The sequence below is a fragment of the Haemorhous mexicanus genome, chromosome Z (assembly GCF_027477595.1).
Source record: "Haemorhous mexicanus isolate bHaeMex1 chromosome Z, bHaeMex1.pri, whole genome shotgun sequence".
NCBI lineage: Eukaryota > Metazoa > Chordata > Aves > Passeriformes > Fringillidae > Haemorhous > Haemorhous mexicanus.
The window spans coordinates 87,495,435-87,516,075 of NC_082381.1; the positions used below are offsets into that span (position 1 = coordinate 87,495,435).

Here is a 20,641-nt window from a genome sequence, read left to right on the forward strand (position 1 = left end):
CATCCTCACAGCCAAGAATTTCCTTCTAATATTCACCTAACCCTGCCCTCTGATATTTTTAAGCAGTTTCCCCCTTGTCCTATCACTCCATGTCCTTTCTTGTAGACCCCCTCTTTGGAACTCAGCTCTTGGCTCAGATTTTGAGTGCTGTCACTTCCAGAAAGGATGCTCCTCCTGACCAGTCATGGCAAAGACTTGTGTCTTTCACAGTTACCATATTGTTGGCCAATGTTAAAAACACACATTTCATCAGCTTGCCATGTCTTCCCCCTTGCAGCCCATGACAAGAAGACCTGGACAGTCATGTCTTTCACTACCAGCACACAGTCAGGAAAGAAACAGGAAAAACCCATTCTAACCAGAAGGTGAAGTGGTCGTACCATCTTTAGGCAATGCATGATATTTTAGCTGTCTGTCATACATGGGGAAATGCAAACACCTATAAAATGTCATGCATTTGCAGTCATAAGTGAACTCGTGTAAACATTTAGTTGAAAGATGCATGAGATTCCATCCTTTTGCCATATTCACAAAGCTGCATAACAAGTTTGGGGGGCACAGGGGCAAACTGACTCTTTCATTATTTCCTCATAATTAGAAGACAAGACTATCAGTTAAGCAGGTCTGAAGGCACTCCTAGGTCCAGAATAGATTTTTTTTCTCACCTTTCCTCGATGGAGCACTGTAAAGTGCCAGGCTTTGCTTAGAGACACAGAAATTTTGCTGATGTTTGGGAAACCCCCCGTGGAAAGCTGTGGTGGCAGTTCTGGAGGTCACCTCCTACGGGACCAGTCTCAAGAGCCCTGAACTGCAGAAGGTTTTCTTCCCAAGCCTTTCATCCTTGCTTTCCACACCTCAGCCATCTGCTCACTGCAGCAACAGGGACCAAGCCCAAAAGGCTAACTCAGGTCTAAACAAGCTCAGAGTGCTGCTGCTGCAACCTAAAATAATCTCTGCGTCCTTTCTTTTTCCCTTCCACAAAATAAAAGTGGTGAGAGCAGGAGGAAAGAGGAGGCATTACCCTAAGTGCCAGCAAAAACCACCTACACAGCCAGCACCATGTTTAATGTCACAGCTGATGGACATATTTTGACTTCTCTAAAGGGCATAGACTTTATTTATTAATTTTTTAGGGTAATATTTGGGTTCTTCCCATAGCCTCGAGCAGATGAGTGCTTCCCCACTGAAATGGCTATTTATGTAAGTGCTGACCACAAGACAACTCCCTGAAAAGCAGATGTTGCTTTGATGCTTTTGCCAAATACTACAGGGCAGGTTTGGAGGCTAGAAGCTCTTTCCCCAGCAGAGCTGCTGCTGCTGCTCCCAGCTCTGTCACTGCAAAGGAACCACGTTCCCTTTTAGGTCCTTGCCTCATTTGCCTTCTCTGTTACATCAAAGAAAATGGCATTCCACTTTGTCAGTTTGATGGGATGTCTGGATGAGAATCACACAACAAAAACTAAAGCATTTCATATAGATATATAATATACAATCAGGAAGCTCTCCCTGGTGTTTCTAGAAATTCTGGGATAATAGAACTCCTTTGCCTAGCTCTGGTCTCTGAATTTGAAATATGGCAAACAGGGCTGAAATTTCATGTATTTTCTTTACCATTCCCATATCATTTTCTTTACAGACTCTCATGTTTGAGTTGTTTCACTGGGAAGAGAAGCTCTTTTGAGGGTAAAATTTAAAATAGCTGCAGGTACCTCTTGTCGGTGCTGTAGAAATGGAGAAAATGTGAAGTTACCGTGTGACATTAGCACAGGATTAATAAGTCTGAAACACATTTTCAAGAAAACCAAAACAATAAAATACTGAAAAACAGAGACACACAGCCTCTCCCAGGACCTCTGGAGAAGGGATTTCTGATTTATCTTAGTGCAATTGCCTGACTAAGGGGAAGTTAGTACAAGCAGAGCTGTACTTTGTAAAAAGTCATCTCAATTTCATGGGAAATGAGCACCTGCTGACCCTGGTGCTCATTTTATAAATAAAAAAAAATTTACCAAAAAAAAAGAAAAAAGCTATTTAGTCAAAAGCATCTTAATAGGTTCTTATAAAATATGGCTCCCACTATGTTCAACACGCTGATAAGGAATAAGAAGACACATCCATAGGATGGTGTTGACATCAGCTGGAGGAAAATAGAACCGGGCCACCAGAATGATGTGCAACTACAGTGGTGTGCAGCAAAGCATACAGCAGATAGGATGGAAGCAGCCTAAATTAGGAGTCAGCTTAAATTCTTCCATTTCTGTTTGCCTCAGATTTCCTATGGCTGGTTGTAGGTGGTTATCTATCAACATTACTTCAAACCCACTGAGTTACTCTTCAGAATCATTCAAGGACATTTCTGTCTGTACCTGACTAGCATGGAGACCTCTGTGGGATACAGGCATGGGAATATAGCCCATCATGCCCACTTCAACAAGCAATGAATATTCTCAGCTCCTAATTTGGGAGCTCCAAAATTAAGCTCTAAGAAAAGCAAATATCCCCACACCTTGCAAATACGAGCCTTATGTAACGTGGATTTCCACCTACAGAAGGGAATGCAGGTTTGCAATGGATTGGGTACAAAATACGCCATGGCAAAAATTCAGATTTCCCTGCTGATCTTAAAATACTGTATAGATTTATTCCCTCCACATCCATCAGCATGATATTATGTTTCATCAAAATAGTTTAGCAGTCCCTGAAGACCAGGCCTCAAAGATACAGACTTCCTTTCAGACACTTACTTGCTGGTGAGATGAGTCTTGGGAGTGATGCCGTGCTCTCCAAAGAGAGTGACAAAGACGTTGGCGTCGGTTCCTGCTCCCCGGACATCTCCTGTCACTGTCACCACCTCATAAACTGTGGAAAGAGAAAAGAAACATCAGGACAACAGGAGAGAGCCTTCACCCTTTGTAGATCTGAGTAATCACCAAACCTGAGCTGATAAACACACCCTAGAGATGGATCTATGCACCCTGTGCCCAAACAAACCCATCTCTTGGACAGGGTGTAGTGAACACAGCTGTTGAAAATCATCACATCAAACAAAACTGCTGGAGACACTTTACATGGGCAGAGAGGGTTAGGATGGACTTTGCTGCAAATAAAACACTTCTCTGTGAGCATGCTGCCTCCCCTACCATAACGCATGAGCATGTGTTACATAGAGCAGATGAATTTATGTGAAGTGTTAAAGCTGTTGAGCCACTTTTCATTTATGCACATGTCAATGCAATGCACGCTTTCCTGTTTGCTCTGATAAGATATTTGTATGGAAGCTGGGGCATCACTACAGCCAAGAATTTTGCATTTTGGTTGTTATGGAGATTTTACCAAAGACAAAATGGTAAATCGTGAGTAGAATCACAGAGTGTCCTGAATTGGAAGAGGCCTGGAAGGCCCCAAAAAGCTCGCTCAACAGGACATCAATCTTTCCAGTCTCTCACAGGACCCACAAGGATGATCAAGTCCAACTCCTGCACAGACCCCCCCCAACAATCCCACCCTGGGCATCCCTGGCAGCGCTGTCCAAAGGCTCCTGGAGCTCTGGCAGCCTCGGGGCTGTGCCCATCCCTGGGGAGCCTGGGCAGTGCCAGCACCCTCTGGGGGAAGAGCCTTTCCCTGATACCCAAACTAACCCCCCTGACAATAGGTAGGAAAACACTTAAATTAGAGTCTCAAACTCTATCTATTTATCTTTCCAAGTAGTAGACTGAGTGATAGCTTTTTTTACACACACATGTATCTTCTTGGGAGACACACAAGTTAAAAAGGGCCTTTTACTCAAGTGGTATCACAAGATCCAATAGCCAAAAGGCAGAGTTAGACAGATTCAAATAACAATAATTCTGTAGTCAGACATACATTTCTTAGGATGATGAGTGATGTTAGAACAAGACTTGAGGCTTGAAAACAGGTTACTTTACTAAAGGACATATCTTGGTTGGCTTGACAGGGAAGGAACTGGAAGAAATTAGAAAATCTTGCCTGTGGCCAAGCTATGCACCCTGGTGGCTCTTTTTGGCTTCAGATAACATGATGTTCATGATCTAGTGATGGCATCTCAACCTCAGACGTATCAGCTAGAGGAAAGGCTGTACTTTCAGCATTTCATCCTGCACAAACTGACTGCTAACTATGGGATTTCTCACAACTAATGCTGTAAAAATGTTCGTCTTCATGGGTGTATCACAACAGTTACATATTTTTATTAGTGTCCATCTATTCTATTCTATTCTATTCTATTCTATTCTATTCTATTCTATTCTATTCTATTCTATTCTATTCTATTCTATTCTCTATTCTCTATTCTCTATTCTTCTACTCTGTATTTATTCAAAAGGCACAAAAAATATATTGTGACTCTGCTCTGATCATCAAATGTTTTTCCACAATAACACTCTTCCCTCAAAACATCATCAGAAAGAAATTTAATCACCATTTCAACCAAAAGAGCAAAATGCAGGGCACTCATGTAAAACTGATTAAAAACTATTCTTTATTTCCATCAGCTCTATTGCATTGAGAAAAAAAAATAGTGCAATATTTTCCTAATCTCACCTTCCCATGAATATAAATAGGACAGAAAAGGGAACATTATTGTAATAAGTACAAGAAGTTGTGATCTGTGCTCGGCAACATTTTAAGCATCCCTTGGGCTGGTCTATTTAATTTACAGGCTCAAAGGAAGAAGAGATTTGTTTGCAAAATAAAACTAAAAAAGCCCCAAACCAAAAACCAGGAAGAATATGGGATCCACAGCTTGCACATGAGTAATATTTTCATTTCACCTTCCTCCTTTTAGCATTCCCGCATGCCAACGGGAGATGATTGGCGAGGCAGGGAGAGACAGACGAGGTGTTTGCATTAGCCATCAGCAGGAGGGAGGTTTGTGCCCTGCCCTGCCCTGCCCTGCCCCGGTGAGTCACCGCCCGCCGCTCCGGGGCTGCAGCTTCGGAAACAGCCGGCTCACCTTAGGATATCGCTGTGCTCATCCAGAGCAGCCTCTTATGCCTGATGGTCTCAAGGAGCATTATGACTTATCTGTGCCGTGGAAGTATTTGTCACTGTCAGAGCTTGCTACGGGCGCTGCCAAAGCGGCAGCTACGGCTCAGCATCCCTCTGCGAGATTCGTGCCCGGTCTAGTTGACAACTAGTGTTTGGTCAAAGGTTGGGCTTGATGATCTTGGAGATCTTTTCCAGCTTCAGTGATTCCATGAGTCCAAGCTTTTTTTAGGGAAAAGGATCTTTAGGCATTGTCTCATCTTTCACCACAGAGCCTAAGCAAAACTTGCCCCTGTTCTGGTTTTCAGGGGTGAGGTCAAGTTGTGTTCAACTTTGTGCTAGCATACAGGCATTTTTCATATGAGAAGAGAAAAAAAGAGCCATCACAACAATCTGTAAGCTCCCAGAGACCTTTCAAAAGCTCAGACAGTTTTTCTAGTGAGTTTCTTTTACTGCTAGAGAACTGCTAGGACTTGCAGGTTATATGGTCCATATAACAGAGTCTGCCACATTAAACCTGCCCATCAAGAGAAACTCATTTTCTTGAGCTGCTCTGCGGCACCTGTGCAGGTATTGACATCACCTCATCTTTACAACCAATCTTAATTTCCTTGCTGAAGGCATAGAAAAGTATCTACTCCCACTTTTCAATCCCTAGCAAGTAAGGTGATGGGATACAGGGACAGTGTCTAAGACAAAACCCACCACCAAGCCACAAGTTTCCCCCCATAAAAATCCAATCCCTCATCTGATTTCTGCAATGGGGGTCTCACAGTTGCAAAACTATGACAGCCCGAGTAGATGGGCTGCCCTTTAGGTTCACAGCCCCAAAATCAGCCTCCATGCAGTGCAGTGGGCAGGCAGCACGTGGATGAGTAGTTTTTACCAGGACAGATGTGCTGAGCCCTGCTTGATTAGTTCATGCCATTATCAGGCATACATTGTGGTTAAGCCCATTTTAATTAACTTTGCACTGAGGGACAAAAGGAGGGTCTGGGTTGATGACAACAGCACATCACTGCAATTGACACAGGTTACAGTGCACTGCTGGAAGGGGGAAGGAGCCCTGCCACCTCTTTACCAGCATTACTGCTGGATGGCCAGCTGTGCAAATACATGATGCCCCAGACTTCCAGTGATGTCATGGATGCAGGGCCCATAATTTCCTTTACAGGAAGAAAATTAAAGTTTAATGCTAATATTGATGCCAGCTCCTTCTGCAAAAGGCAGGAGACAAATGCAGGTTATTTAGCCACTTCCTTCAAAGGCATGGAAGTTCAGCAGTATAGATTCAGGATTGTTTGTTTTCTTTGCATTTTTTTCAATAATTTTTTCTAAGCCCCTGACAGCTGTCATATTTGCTCTGCAGTTTGAGGGCCCAGAAGACAGAAAAGGCAGAGCTGGGGTGGGGATAAACATTTGTACCCTAGCCCCTTTGCTGAGAACAGCACCCATGATATAGTTCAACAAGAACTGTAGGTTAGTGACATTTCATAACCACCCTCAAGTTCGTTCCTGAATAATTGGATATTCTAGCTTTGAGAGAACATGTCCAGTGCTAGCAAAAGTGCTGGCATAAACATCTTGCATTTAGTGATTTAGGATGATAAAACTGAATTAACTAAATAGCTTGAAATAGGATATCTGTGGAAGTTATCTAACCAAAGCTGGCCTCTAGGTTAGAAGGATCAAATTTACTGCTTCAATGCTCCAGTTTTGAAAGAGAACATTAGAAAAATACAGAAATTGAATTCTTAGGTATCCTGTAAATTTCATACATCTTCTAACCAAGTTCCTTACTTCCTTTTTGGATGACCCCATGGTATTTCTAATCTTCCCATTTTGAGTTCCTGTTTTTCACACTCTCCATCACTCCAAAGATCCAAGTTCTCATGGAGAGTCCATCCCCATTATTTTCTGGATCATGAGCACTAATGCTCACCAAAGACTTTCCTACATGATGCGTTTTCAGAGTTTTGCAATAACTTTTGACTTCTGGGATGTAAAAAAAACAACTCCTTTTACGTGTTCCTGCTGTTTTAACCTACTGAGACATGCTTTGGCTGAGGCTTCTGGGCCTCTCTGTGTATGACTTTGCACCCATGATGCCCCTACTTCCTTCTTGGTCAAACCTAAGGTGTAAACAACGACATTCCCACGTCTCCAGGTACTTTCACTGGTCATTCACCTCCCTTCAGACATGGACAGGATTCCCAAAGGTCTTCACCCAAGTGGTCAGGTCATGAACCCTTGCTGCTGTGGGTCTTGGAGCAACTTGATCAACTGGAGACTTTCCCTGTCCATGGCAGGGGCTTGGAATTAAATATTCTTAAAGGTCCCTTCCAAGCCAAATCACTCTGTGATGTGTGGTACTCCTTAATGCTTTTCCTAGCAATGTTGGCTGAGTTTATGAAGTTTATGAAGTTTATGGTAGCCCCTGGATAGAGGAGCCCCAGAGGGAGACCACCAAGGCAAGGCTGGACCCCAGTCTGATCATCATGCTGCAAGGGCCTCTGCTCACAGGAAGACCTCTACATCAAGGTGCTTTTAGGTGGCAAACAACCCTGCCTCAAGGTCAAAGGGAGTCTATTCTGAGTGCTCACATCACGGCCAGGTTACAGAAACCCAAAGTGTTAGTATGGGAATGACTGACTTTCGGCCCAGTCTCCAAATCTTGCTTTTCTCCCAGTAGGCCGGGCTGAGTCAATACAAAGCTTTAATACACTTACTGATACAGGCTCTTTTGTTCCAAATATTATCTCAATCAAGTGGAATTTAGTTCACTTATCTCTTCTGGTAGATATTGAATCCCCAGCTGACTCCACTGCTCAGCTATCCTGCACGAAGCCTTCAGAAGCTGGTGAAAGTTCCAGCAAGCTAAACAGGGCTGATTTGCTACAAACTGCAAACCCATTACTGCTTTTCTCAGGCAAATACAAGCTCAATAAAGGAAATTACAGACAGAACTTTCTTTGTTGAAAAGAGGCATTCAGAAATGGCCATTTCAAGCGCAGGATCCAGACAGCATAAAATCAGTTTTGAGTTACATTGCACCACTGCTGGAAACACTCACACCCCTTTCCTTGCCTTGCAGGAGAAGATGATAAATATGAAGTGGGCTAATATAAATCCATCCAATCAATGATGAGAGTAGAGAAACACTTGCTTCAAAATGACTCCTAAAATGACTGTAAAACTATAAACACTGACAAGTGCAGACTGGGACGCTTTAGCCAAGAGCATGGAAACTTCCCTTAGCTGCCCAAGAAAGGAATATTTCCAGGACAGAAGAGTGCTTTGGCTGATAAATTCAGGTTTTTAAGACTTCAACAACATGGCACTGCTCAGCATCAATTGTGGCAGTGACTGCAGGCCCTGTCAGGTCACATTCTCATGAGGTGAATATGGAGAACTGAGTTGGTGCCCAATTTCTGTCTAGCAAGACTGCCCCTTGGAGGAAAAAAAAAAAAAAAGGTTGTGCCACTAGAATGATTAAGCAGGTGAAATAAGACAGAAAAGATAGTGAGAAGTTTGGGGAAAGGAGAGGGAAAGCAAAACCCACAGGTTTCTGAAGGGATGTGTCAGAGGATGGACCAGGCCCTTCTCAGTGATGCAGAGCAGTGGAAGGAGAGGAACAGGGAGAAACAGAAGGAAGTTCCACCTGAACATGAGGAAGAACTTGACTGTGCAGTGATCAAGGGGGGGAACAGAGACCAGAGAGGGTGTGGATTTTCCCTCACTGAGGATATTCCAGAGCAATCTGGACAAAATCCTGTACCCTGTGCTCTGGGATGACCCTGCTGGAGCAAGGAGATGGAACCAGGGGACCCACTGTGGTACCTTCCAGCCTGAGCCACTCTGGGATTCTGTGACTCACCTTGAGCATAAGCCCAAATCAACACCAACTGCTTTGAAGCTGTGGCTCTCAGAGCTACCTTCAGATGCTTCTGTTTAGCAGGATGCATTTACCTCAGCAGCACTAATGGCTGTTTGCACTTTGCTGCACCTCCAGCTGGGAATTCGCTGATTATTCTCAATATTCACTTCATGTTGATTCATGCAAAGCACCAATCACTCTGGCTTCTCCTGAAACACTTTGGAGTGTGTTTGTCTTGGAGCACCTGAGGAGTACCTTGACATTTATGCAAAATACTTGGAAGTTTTTAAGGGTCTGTGCTGACTGTTATAGGTTCTGTTTGACAAAACAATGCTCTCTGCATGTGAACACATCAGTTAAATACTTATGATGGTTGCAGTTTAATCAGGACCATCCTTTACCCACCACAAACAAGAGCCTTTTAAATTGCAGCCTGTTTGTTTTTAGTGAGCCACAATTTGTGCAATAATCTCTTGTCACACACAAAATGAGTCAAATTCTCCTCTCATTCACTCTGAAGCCAATCCTGGCTAACTCCATTGACTTGAGCACAATGGCTTTGGATTTGTACCTCAGAACTGTGAGCAGATTTGGGCCCCACACTCTATGAGAGATTGCCTGCTCTTTATGTGCTTCGTGGAAAGAAGCTTTTGACTCTGGCATTGATGCCAAATTAATTATTCAAAGCAAAAGAGAGGGTTTTTTTCCACAAATATTTGGACTGCTTGCACACTGTTACACATTTTGCTATTCATAGTTTATACAAGGAATTGCAGAATTAATAGCATCTCGCATTTTGAGACTTTGTCACGGACATGAATTAGGGAGGTTTTCTTCTAAGCAAACTTAGTGCTGGTACACACAAGTATTATTATCTTGAGCTCTGAAATATCATTTATCTCTTAAAATATAAATCCAAAGCTGAAAACTGTCCTGCCTGTTCCCACAGGCAGAGTAGTCATGGTTTGGAGTGTGTTTTACTTAATCAGCTATTGTAAAAATTAACATTTCATTCTCACGCACAGTAGGAAGCCAAACTCGATTCACCTGGAGCTCCAGCTACCACTTAAAAGAGTATTTTTTCCAGAGCACTACCAGGAAAAAGCACCTTAGTTCTTTGCTGGAACAGTAAAGTAGAATTAATTTAGCAATCAACATCTTTTTTATTCAAGCTTAAATTGTGTTGGAGGAAAACACTGTGCCTCAGGGGAGAGAGACACACAACAGAAACCTGTTCCATTTCTTTCATTGTCTCTTGGAGGCAAGAAAGACCTGCCAGGACATGGGGTGCCTCTGAGTCACCACTATTGACAAGAACATTAGAAATTTCTGTCCAATGGGAGGTGTGCAGCACAGCCTGGGTAAAATATGAAATCGATTTTATCTGCAGCACTGAACAAAGTCTGCGGTAGAGCAATGTGTCTGCAGAATGCAGCTGGAAGTAATTCCCTGCTGTCTGTCATGTCTCTGATTAGGGGGATGGAGCACCTCTCCTGTGAGGAAAGGCTGGAGGCATTGGGAGAGTTCAGCCTGGAGAAGAGAAAGGTCTGGGGTGACTTTCTAGTAGCCTTCAATTACCTGAAGGCAGCTTTTAAAAAATCTGGGGAGAGACATTGGGCAAGAGCCTGGATTGACTGGACACAGGGAAAGGCTTCCACTGTCAGAGGGCAGGGATGGATAGGATATTGGAAGGAATTGCTGGCTGGGAGGTTGGTGAGGCCCTGGCCCAGGGTGCCCAGAGCAGCTGTGGCTGTCCCTGGATCCCTGGAAGTGTCCAAGGCCAGGCTGGATGGGGCTTGGAGCCACCTGGGACAGTGGAAGATGTCCCTGCCCATGGCAGGGGATGGCACTGGATGAGCTTAAAGATCCCTTCCAACCCAAACCATTCTGTGGCTTTATGTTCTATGTTGCCAGACTCTAATAAGACCCCACCCTGTTCTAGTGACCTAGAGAGAAAAACCAAGATCAAAGAGTGACCCTCTCCTTGCTGCCAGCCCTGACAACAATACCCAGGTAGGAGGAAGAGCAATTTCACCAAAGATTCTTTTATTGCCCACTCCTGCCCAGCATCCCTGCCCTGGAGGCATTGCAGGTGTTGGATGTTGGATGCTCCCTGCCATGAGCAAGGCAAGACATTTCTCACAGCCTTTTTTCTGGGGAACAGCTGAGCTGTTTTCACAGAGCAAAACGCAGAGAAAAACACGCCCACATCAACAGCGTTTCAAAACTGCTTGGCCTGAGGCACTGAATCCAGCAGGAATGTGTTCAGGAGGGAGCAGCTGGCAAAGCCACCGAGTCAACAGCTGGCAAAGCCACCAGCAGGTGATGTGTGGATGCCACTGTGGGCAGGGACAGCCACCCCATGGCAGGAACACTGGCTGAAAGCCCGGGGGGACACTGCACCCTTGGCAGCTCTGGGCTGAGGAACCAGCACATTTGGCTCCTGGGAGCTGATTTCTAGCTGTGTTTCATGTTGATGCTTGGCCTAAGCAGGGAAAGGTGGCTGATAGATGCTTGTAATAAATACAAGTTATGTGTGTCACTGATATTTACATGAGCATTGTTAGATGTTGTTGTGAGTTAGGTTGGGTGAGCTTTGGAGCAAACTGGTCTAGTGGTACTGGAATTATGTAACCTCCAAGGTCCCTTCCAACCCAAACCATTCCAAGATTCTATGATTCTAGGAAAAAGTAAAAACTTTCCAACTTGAGTAGACACAGCACAGAGTTTCTACAATTCAAACAGCACCGTAAAAAGAAATATTAACAAAAAAATTGCTATAGCTTTTCCATCTCCAACCTCTGCCTTCTTTACAAATATGTCTTTAACACAGTTGACAGAGACATTCTGATTGAGATACTACTGCAATTCTGATGTCTATAAAATGCAGACCTCCAAACTGATGTTGAAAAATACAACATTTCTGATCATCGGGTGACAAAGTGCCAAAAAGACCTGCTTTCCAACAACCACATTCAATTACAGCAACAATGCACAACTCCTGGGTGATATGTGTCCAGCTTGTCTTGCAGTGCACGTAAATCCATCAACAAAAGCCACAATTATTATTTTCAGTCTTTCTTTAAGTGTTGCCACTCAGGTATTTGTGTCACAGTGTTGCAAGGAAGAAAAACCCCTCTGACAATGCCTGGAGAAATAGCTGCACCCACAAGGCACTGACAATAAATAAGTGAATATTTCTTGGAGCAGCAGTAGTCAGCCAAGAGGAGGCCTTAACCTGACAAAAACATGTTGTGAATCTGGAAGCTACATCCTGACTGCAACTTTGACAGCTAAAACAAACCCTCAGCAAACCACCACATCCCAGCAGTGATCAGAGGCTCTTGACAGCAAAGCCACCATGACTCCCTGCTTTCCTGGGGCTCAGAGAGATGAACCACCTCACCTGAGGCTGTAGGATTGTCCCAGGCTGGAATAAAATACTGGTTTGCCCTGGCCCCCTCTCTGTGCTTAGCCACTTGTAGCTCAGTATTATTTTCTGCCCAGACTTTCCATCCTGATGGATGTAATTCTGCTGTTTTAATGGAACAGTATTCAGATATTAGTCCAAATTCCCAGGGACAGGATGATAAACAGCTTCACAGAGGGCCTAGAAGATGTATATTTAACAAAGTATAAATGGGAACAAAACTAATGATCCTTAAAATATCAATGCAGTCCTGAAACTTGGAATTTGATGTATCACTAGAGGAACTGATGTACCTGTGAGCAAAAGCATCTCCTCAGTTCTCTTTCTGCAGCCAGAGAATGAAAAACTACCCAGGCAAAGCTTGGATGTTTTAAAGACATAGGAATCTCGACTGTTAAGGGAGGAAAGAGAAAAGGGAGGAGGGATACAACAAAAGAGGGAAAGGTAAAAACCTCAAATATTCTTGAATTGTTCTAATGTGATCGAGTGTAGGTAACTGAATAGAAAAACTGAATCCAGACTGGTGGGATACCTGGGCTGGGGGTAAATGATCCAGGACTGAAAATACGGATCTGCATTTCACATCCATTCTCAGTGCCAACTCGCTCAGCTCCTCTCCAGGAACTCTCAGGTTTTTTCTGTTCAAGCCCAAACTCAAACACTCAATCTAAAAGGCACCCACAGGCAATCAAGGGTATAAAACTGAGCTCTATAAAACTGAACTCACCACTCCATTCAGAGCTGATTGTTTTGGGTGTGAGGAGAGCAGCAGTGCTGGGAAGCTGCGGCTCCTGCTCGCGGGTGTGGGTTTCACATCAGCTGTGCCGTGCCTTTGGCAGCCTGGCACCCACAGCTGTTCCTGGATGCTGTTTTTGGGGCTGCCAGCTGGACTGAGCCATCCCAAATGGATCATGTGTGCCTAACAAGAATGAATTCTGCATATGTTTGGGGTCCTGCCCTGGCAGAGGGAGGGGTGGGGGAGCACAAGTGCTTGCTCCCCCCAGCTCTGTGCCTGCACTTGGCCAAACCCACACCTGCAAAGGAAAGGTGACATCTGCAAACCTCCAGATACCAGCAAGAGCTTGCTCCAAAAAGGTTTATTTGCATTCATCTGCTTTATGACACTGATTTTCCACACCAGTGGTTAGTGACATCCCTGCTGCAAGTCGATGGCTCATTATGGACTACGAAGAGCTACTGTGATTCCTTTCAAAGCCCCTCTCCCAGCATTTTAATCACTCTTTTCCAATTTGTAAGGCCCTGTTCCAGCATGACACCTCCAGGCAACTTCAGCTCTCCAGTGGGAATGCACAGGTGTGTACCAGGGGTGTCTAATAGACCTGCACAAAGACTTTTTAGCACCGACTTAAAAGTTATTTTCAAGTGCTCCTGAAGCTAATCAACACTTCAGTATCACAACTAATTTAGTATTGGCTTGTTCTGTCACACAATAGTGAACTTCTGTGATAGTCCATAGAACCATAGAATGGCCTGGGTTGGCAAGGACCTTGAAGACAGCTGAGTCCCAAGCCCCCTGCCATGGGCAGGGACACCTTCCACTAGACCAGGCTGCTCCAAGCTCCATCCAAGCTGCCCTTGTACATTTTCAGGGATGGGAGAGCTTGTGTTTCACCCCCTCCACAGAGAAGAATTTCTTCCTGATATCTAACTCTAAAATGTTATTATAGGACACGAAATAACATGAGGTGGATATGCCGCTCTTCCAAGCTAAAAGAGACTTTTTAATTTCTGACTCCAACATTTATAGATTTCCAAAAAAGGCAGTGGATTGGAGGGTGAAAGTGCCACCTCTCCAATGACACTGGACAAACCAACAGTCCATCAAATTTCTCCTCCTCCACAGAAGAATGCAAAACAATAAGTTATTTACATAAAGTGTGTGAGAAAGTTTGTTACAAGAATGTAAACATCAGAAGGTTTAGAGAATTTAAAAAAAAATCAGGGTGACACTAAACCTACCCTCTCTCAGTATGAAGTCATTCCCCATTGTCCTGCCACTTCAGGCTCTTGCAAATAGTCCCTTTCCAGCTTTCTTGTAGGCTCCCATCAGGTACTGGAAGACCCAATAGTTCCAAAGTCCTCTCTATTCCAGTCATGTACTCAAAAACATCTAGCAAACTAAACTTTTCAAAATACATATTTTCTGTGGTCATTTGCAGCTCTGAGAGATGCTGGGGTGCAAGCAGACGAGATCCATAACTCCAAGGAGTGTTCAGAGCCCCCTTCTCTCAGTAGCACAGTTTGCATCTCCTATTGGATCACGAGACACAAAATTGCCACTGGCACAAAGCTCTCCTCAGAATGTTTCATGCCTAAAACCCAAGCTCATTTTAGTGCCAAGGAGTAAAAATAATATCTGTCTTCCAAAGAGGAGTCCTTGTTCATCCTGACTTAAAATATTAATCAAAGCCTCAGCTGCGGAAGATGTGCAGGGTGCACAAAAGGTGATTCTGCAGCTGATGATTGTCTACAAAGGCACCACTGCAGTTCTGTGCAGAGCACAGGGACAGAGCTGGCCACAACACTGCACTTGCTCTCCTCCACTGCTGCTAAGCTGCATTAAACAGAACTTAGCAATAAACTCAGCATGCCCTGAATGCTCTTTTTGTGTAACCCTTTTCAGGTTCACGACTATGGTGTGATAAATCTAACACAATAAATCCAATGGCACACATCAAAGGAAGTGATGAGCAGCTTGCATATCTATTTACACATCAACAGTGGCTGTCTCCTCCTTCCATCACCACTTGAGGCAACATGTTAACAAAAACATGCATTTTTTGAGTAGCTTTCTTCGTGTTATGATTTTCACACTGCTAAGATTACTGAAGTCCAGCTTGACCCATTGTGCAAGAAGGACAGAGCAGCAGAGAATCTCAGAGCTCCTTAGGTTAGAAAAGCCCTCTGAGATCATGGAGTCCAACCATTCCCTGACACTGCCAAGGCCACCAGGAACCAATGTCCCTAAGTGCCATATCCACATCGTTTTTTGAACACTTCAAGTGATGGTGATTCCACCACTTACTGATAACATGCATAATAACATCCATAATATCCATATCCGAAACTTAGTAGGAAAAAAAAAAGAAGGAGCGAAAAGAAAAATAGACAATTTTGCCATCATGAGGACCTCCAAAAAATGGACTGTCATCCTCTGAAGTGAGTTATGCTTCTTGATGAGCCATATTAAAAAGGGAACCTTGAAGTTCTCCTGAGACATCAGCATTTTGCTGTGACACAGGACAGGAAGGAGCTTTCCACCATCTGTCACACCCTGTCCACGTCTGGGCCTGGGCTCACCAAGGTGGCAGCTCCTGATTCAGCCAGAGGGAAAATTTAATGATATTTAATGGCATGAAACCTTGTTTGGAAAGAGAAACATTTTCTTTCTTCCTAGCAACACTGAGACATCCACGACTTTGGCAGGAGTCGCCCAGAAAACATAGAGACACTTGGTCCCCTCCTTCAAAATTCAATGGCCACAAACTTGAGTGGGAGGATAAATAATCATGCCAGTCTCACTCTTCCCTATCACAGACAAGACCTGAGATATCAAGAGAAAGGTATGGGAAAAAAAAAGAGGTAAATTCCTCCAACGAGTTTGTCTCTGAAGGAGACCTGAACCTCAGGCATCTGTCACCTGTAGGAGCTTTAATGGTGGTTTGGGCAGCCCAGGAGCTGTGTGAACACTCTCTGGATACCTGCTGCTCTTTACAGCCATTGATTCCTCTGATTAAATGGTTTTTACACAATGGAACATTTGCACTGTTATTGGCAGTCAGGACTGTAGGATGGTCTGGGGTGGAAGGGACCTTAAAGCTGATCCAGTGTCACCCCCTGCCATGGGCAGGGACACCTTCCACTATCCCAGGTTGCTCCAAGCCCCGTCCAACCTGGTCTTGGACACTTCCAGGGATCCGGGGGCAGCCACAGCTGCTCTGGAAAACCTGTGCCAGGGCTTTACCACCCTCACAGGGAGTAATTTCTGCTTTATGTTCAACCAAACCTACTCTCAAAGTTTAAAGCCATTCCCCCCATCATGTGACTACAGCCCTTGGTAAAAAGCCTCTCTACATCTTTCCTTTAAGTCTCCTGCAAACATTGAAAAGCCACAATAAAGTCTCCCTGTAGCTTTCCTTACTCTACTGTAGAAACAACTTTGCAAACACTTATTAATAAATAAACAATCTCATTAACACCATGATCACAGGAATGGACAACAGCTGCAATTTAGTTAAAAATGCCTGCTATCTCTGCTCTAATTTTCTCAGATACACTATCACCCAGTCATTTGATATCTTTTGTTTTCCTGTCCCCAGGAGCTGGATTTGCCTTGTTCTTCAGTCATCAATTGAACTTGATGGGGGGATCCCTTCCCTTGTTTGTTAATACAATAAGACAAAGATGACATCAGATGACACAGGCAGCATTAACTCCCTGCTTATAAAACATTTATAACATCTCTCTTTTCTTTTTTACAGCTAAAGGAATCACAGCTTGTGGACTGAAATACATCTTTACTGAATATTCACCAGCACCAAAGGCAGCTGACATCCCCAAAGCTTCTGGGAGGCTTTTGCAGAGGTCACACAATTCTCCAGAGCCTGACCAGCCATTTCACTCAGTGGCCCTTTGGGAGAAAAGAGGCAGCAGCCTCCAAATAAGTCACACAAAAAAAAAAAAAAAATCTGCTTTTTAAATTCAAAACAGTAAGAATAGCAGTAAGATACACAGTAAAGGGAATAGCTGAGATCCTGTCCAACCTGGCCTTGGACACTTCCAGGGATGGGGCAGCCACAGCTGCTCTGGGCATCCTGTGCCAGAGCCTCCCCATCCTCAGGGCCAAGAATTCCTTCCCAATATCTAATATCAGAAGAGCACAGAGAAATTATTACAAACGTTTGCTGTAGCATCTGTCCTTGAAAAGTGCAAATGATTATTGCTCAACCATATAAAAAAATGTAGCCTGAGGTGGGACAGCCTCCCTACCCCTCAGGGGCCATCACAATGAAGCAGGTTTTGTGCATGGGCTAAGCACGGCGTACCTGTGAGGGACTCACTTCTCTGCCCAGAGGAATGGAACAACTTTTTTTCCTCTTCTCAGAGGAATGGGACAATTTTTCTTGTCCCAGCCATGCGTCACCATGACAGAGTCACCCAGGTGTGGTTGACCTGGAGCCACACCACGAGTGTGGAGTGCTTTACCACTGCTCAGGCACACCCAGCTCTCTCTCACCACGTGTTGTGACTCCCATTGACTGGTGGGGAACCAGCAGTGAGGAGAGGTGAAGTGTCCTGCCCCAGGCATGCCTGGATCCAGTTGCTGGTTGCTGGTACCACCCCTCAGCATCCATGAGCTCTTTGCTGCCCACCTCCCTGAGAAGGAGATAATCTCACTGTGCCTGGGAGCATCATCCTATCAGCCTCCTATCTATATTCTTTTTATCATGGAGCTACACCATGGTCTTCTCCTGAAACTGAGTGAGTCACCTGAAGCCTTAAGTTGCAGAATCACAGAATCTTTTAGGCTGGAAAGGCCCTCCAAGACCATCAAGTCCAACCATGCCCCTGCACTGCCAAGGCCCCTGCTGACCCATGTCCCCAGGGGACACATTCACATGGCTTTTAAATCCTTCCAGGGATTGGAGACTGCACCACGGCCCTTGGCACTCTGTGCCAGGGCTTCATAAGCCTTTCCATGAGGAAATTTTTTACTCATGTCCAATCCAAACCTCCTCTGATGCACCTTTGGGCACAGCTCACCATGCATTGAACCAAAGTACAGTCTGCTTGTGAAACAAGTGGTCTGTTTATTGCAACAGCACTGTATTGAGGTTTAGAGGCTAATATTGATATTTCCCCAGCTGATTTTGTTACTTTTAAACAGCCAGAGATCTGGTGTGCTGGACCTCCTGCTTCTACATCAATCCTAAGTGTTCCACCCCTCTGGTTGCTGAAATCCCCAGCACGCTCCTGCTGCTTCTGCTTGATCAGGATCACGCACCTCAGCCATGGATCCTGCTTACACAGAGGGAGCCTGCTGATTGCAGCTTCTGCACAGCCCCACAATGCAAATATTAATTAGGAGAATGTAATTACAGCAGTGCCACACACACGGCAAAGCGGCTCCGTAAACAGAAAAGCTCACGCGGACACAACCTGCCAGTGACACCTCAAACAATTAACATACTTATTTAACTAACTAAAAATATGACCCACATAGGAATAACTAGTGCCTGCACCCCGGGAATGACCCCAACAAGGGCATTTGCAGGGCCAGCAGTGCCTGCTCAAGAGGGGAGATGGGGAAAGATGGAGCTGACCTTTTTTCTTGTTGTATTCATCTTCCGTGGCATTGGAGGAGTCCGAATGATAGTCCCGAAGCTCCTGTTCATACATCTCCAAAAAATTATCATCTATCTTTCCTTTTTTGGACTTGTCACCCTTCTTCTTCTTCTTGTCTTTGCTTTTTTTGCCTTTTTTCTTCTTTTTCTTTTTGCGCTCGTAGTCATCTTCCTCCTCACTGCTATACTCTCTTCTCTTGGTTTTTTTCTTCTTCTTTTTCTTCACCTCCCCATCAATCTCTGAATCTTCAGACTTTGATTTCTTCTTGCTTTTTTTCTCCTGGCTTTCATCTTCCCCATCTTCCTCAGCTACCTCTTCCACTGCCTCCTCCTCCTCTTCCTCCTCCTCTTCCTCCTCTTCTGTTTTGTTCTTTTCAGTCTTTTCTTTCATGTCATTGTTTTGCGCCCCAACCCTTTTAACAGCACTCTGGGGTTGCCTTAACCTTCTGCCACCTTTCCAGCTGCCAAAGTCCTCCTGTTCTCCTCTCCCTGCCTGGGGCTGGGCTGCCCTTGTTCCACAGTGTCCTTCCTCCCCACTGGCTCAGGGCAGATGTGTCCCAGAGTCCCTTCCCAACCTTCTTTCTTTCTCTTCCTGCCTTCCTTCACCTCCCTGACTGAGGCCCCTTCCTCTCTCTTCTGCCTCTCCTTGTCTTTGGGGTTTCTCTCCTTTTCCTTACTATTATTTATTCATTGGTGTGTGCTGAGAACTTTCTCCTCTTTTTTCAGAGCTGCCTCAGCCTCTCCTCAGGGTCAGTTGACAATCTGGGTCTAGGGTATCAGGACATGCCAATCAAGGCTGTAACTCCCTGGAAAATTGGTCAGGTGAGGGCACGTGGTCAAGTTGCTTCTTGTCCTTCATATGCCAGCCCAGGGCAGGGGAAAACAAAGACATTTCTCCTCCTCATGGCATGTAGCAGCTTCAGAAACCTCATGAAAAATTACTTAGTGCTGCCCAGTCATGTGGTTATAAGACAGATGGGCAGGTGAAAAAGGAGACCCACCAAGCAACCATATCTCACTGGACTGTATTTCCTCTCCATTATTCATGGTGTCAGGATCACCTTACTGATAACAGTGGTCTCAACTTTACATGGATTTTTTCTTTTTTTTCTTTTGACCAGCCAGGCCAGTGACCAGAAAAGACAAACACCCCCAGGACCTCTGCCTGGAGATGTCATGGCAGTAACAATTTACTCCTCCACCCAGCTCCTCCAACCCATTATTGTGCTGTATCTACCACCAGAACCTCCAAACAGTGATAATAAATAAATTGTTCTGTATACAAGGTGCCCAGACAGCTGCCTGTGTTGGCCAACCAAATAAAAACAAAGCTTAGATTAATAACTCAGCACAAGCACAAGTATGCCCACCTGACTGCTTCCGGGGGCAAATATTGAGGAGAGATAGCAGAGAGACAGGGAAAATAAATGATGTAAGAGCACAGCACTGCAGCATAAACTGTGCCCAACACCCCATTTGTGCCCTGGGCTCCAGCAGGATCTCATGGCAGATAAAGGAAGGACAAACACCATGAGATTGGATCAATCTCAGCTGCAGTCAGGAGCTGATGATTTAAAGTCTGACAGAATGAGAACAGAAAAGAAGAAATATAATATCTTCTTTTTTCTTCAAAGGTGCTGTTATGGGCTTTATCACAGAAAATTAAGTTTAATAAAAAACCTGTGGTTTAGAAAAAAACATACAGAATTTCTCCAGGGGAGAGGAAGTGTACACAAAGCAGGCAGGGCAGTCAGCCTGGCTTTAAATCCCAGTAATGGAAGAGCTGGATTTATGGCAGGTTGTAGGATGATGATGATGCAGAACCTCCTGCACCACCCACTCTGTCTGTGGGATAACTCAGCCCACAGCTTCCTCAAGTGATAAATTAAATGTGATTTGCTTGATGGTGTGCTGCCCAGGTTGATGATGCACTATCAGCAAGTCATGGGTCTCTCATGTACGTGA

At 44.6% G+C, this 20,641-nt stretch overlaps 1 protein-coding gene across 1 annotated transcript in view; it reads right to left on the reverse strand.

Moving 5' to 3' along the window:
• LOXHD1 (lipoxygenase homology PLAT domains 1) overlaps window positions 1-18,731 on the reverse strand; it is a 149,420-nt gene extending 130,689 nt beyond the window's left edge. The window contains exons 1-2 of the mRNA XM_059837021.1: window positions 18,656-18,731; window positions 2,745-2,859 (exon numbers count right to left, since the gene is read on the reverse strand). Of these exons, the coding sequence (XP_059693004.1) occupies window positions 2,745-2,859; window positions 18,656-18,731 (191 nt within the window). The remainder of the gene's footprint in view (window positions 1-2,744; window positions 2,860-18,655) is intronic.
• Between the last annotated feature and the right edge of the window lie 1,910 nt (window positions 18,732-20,641).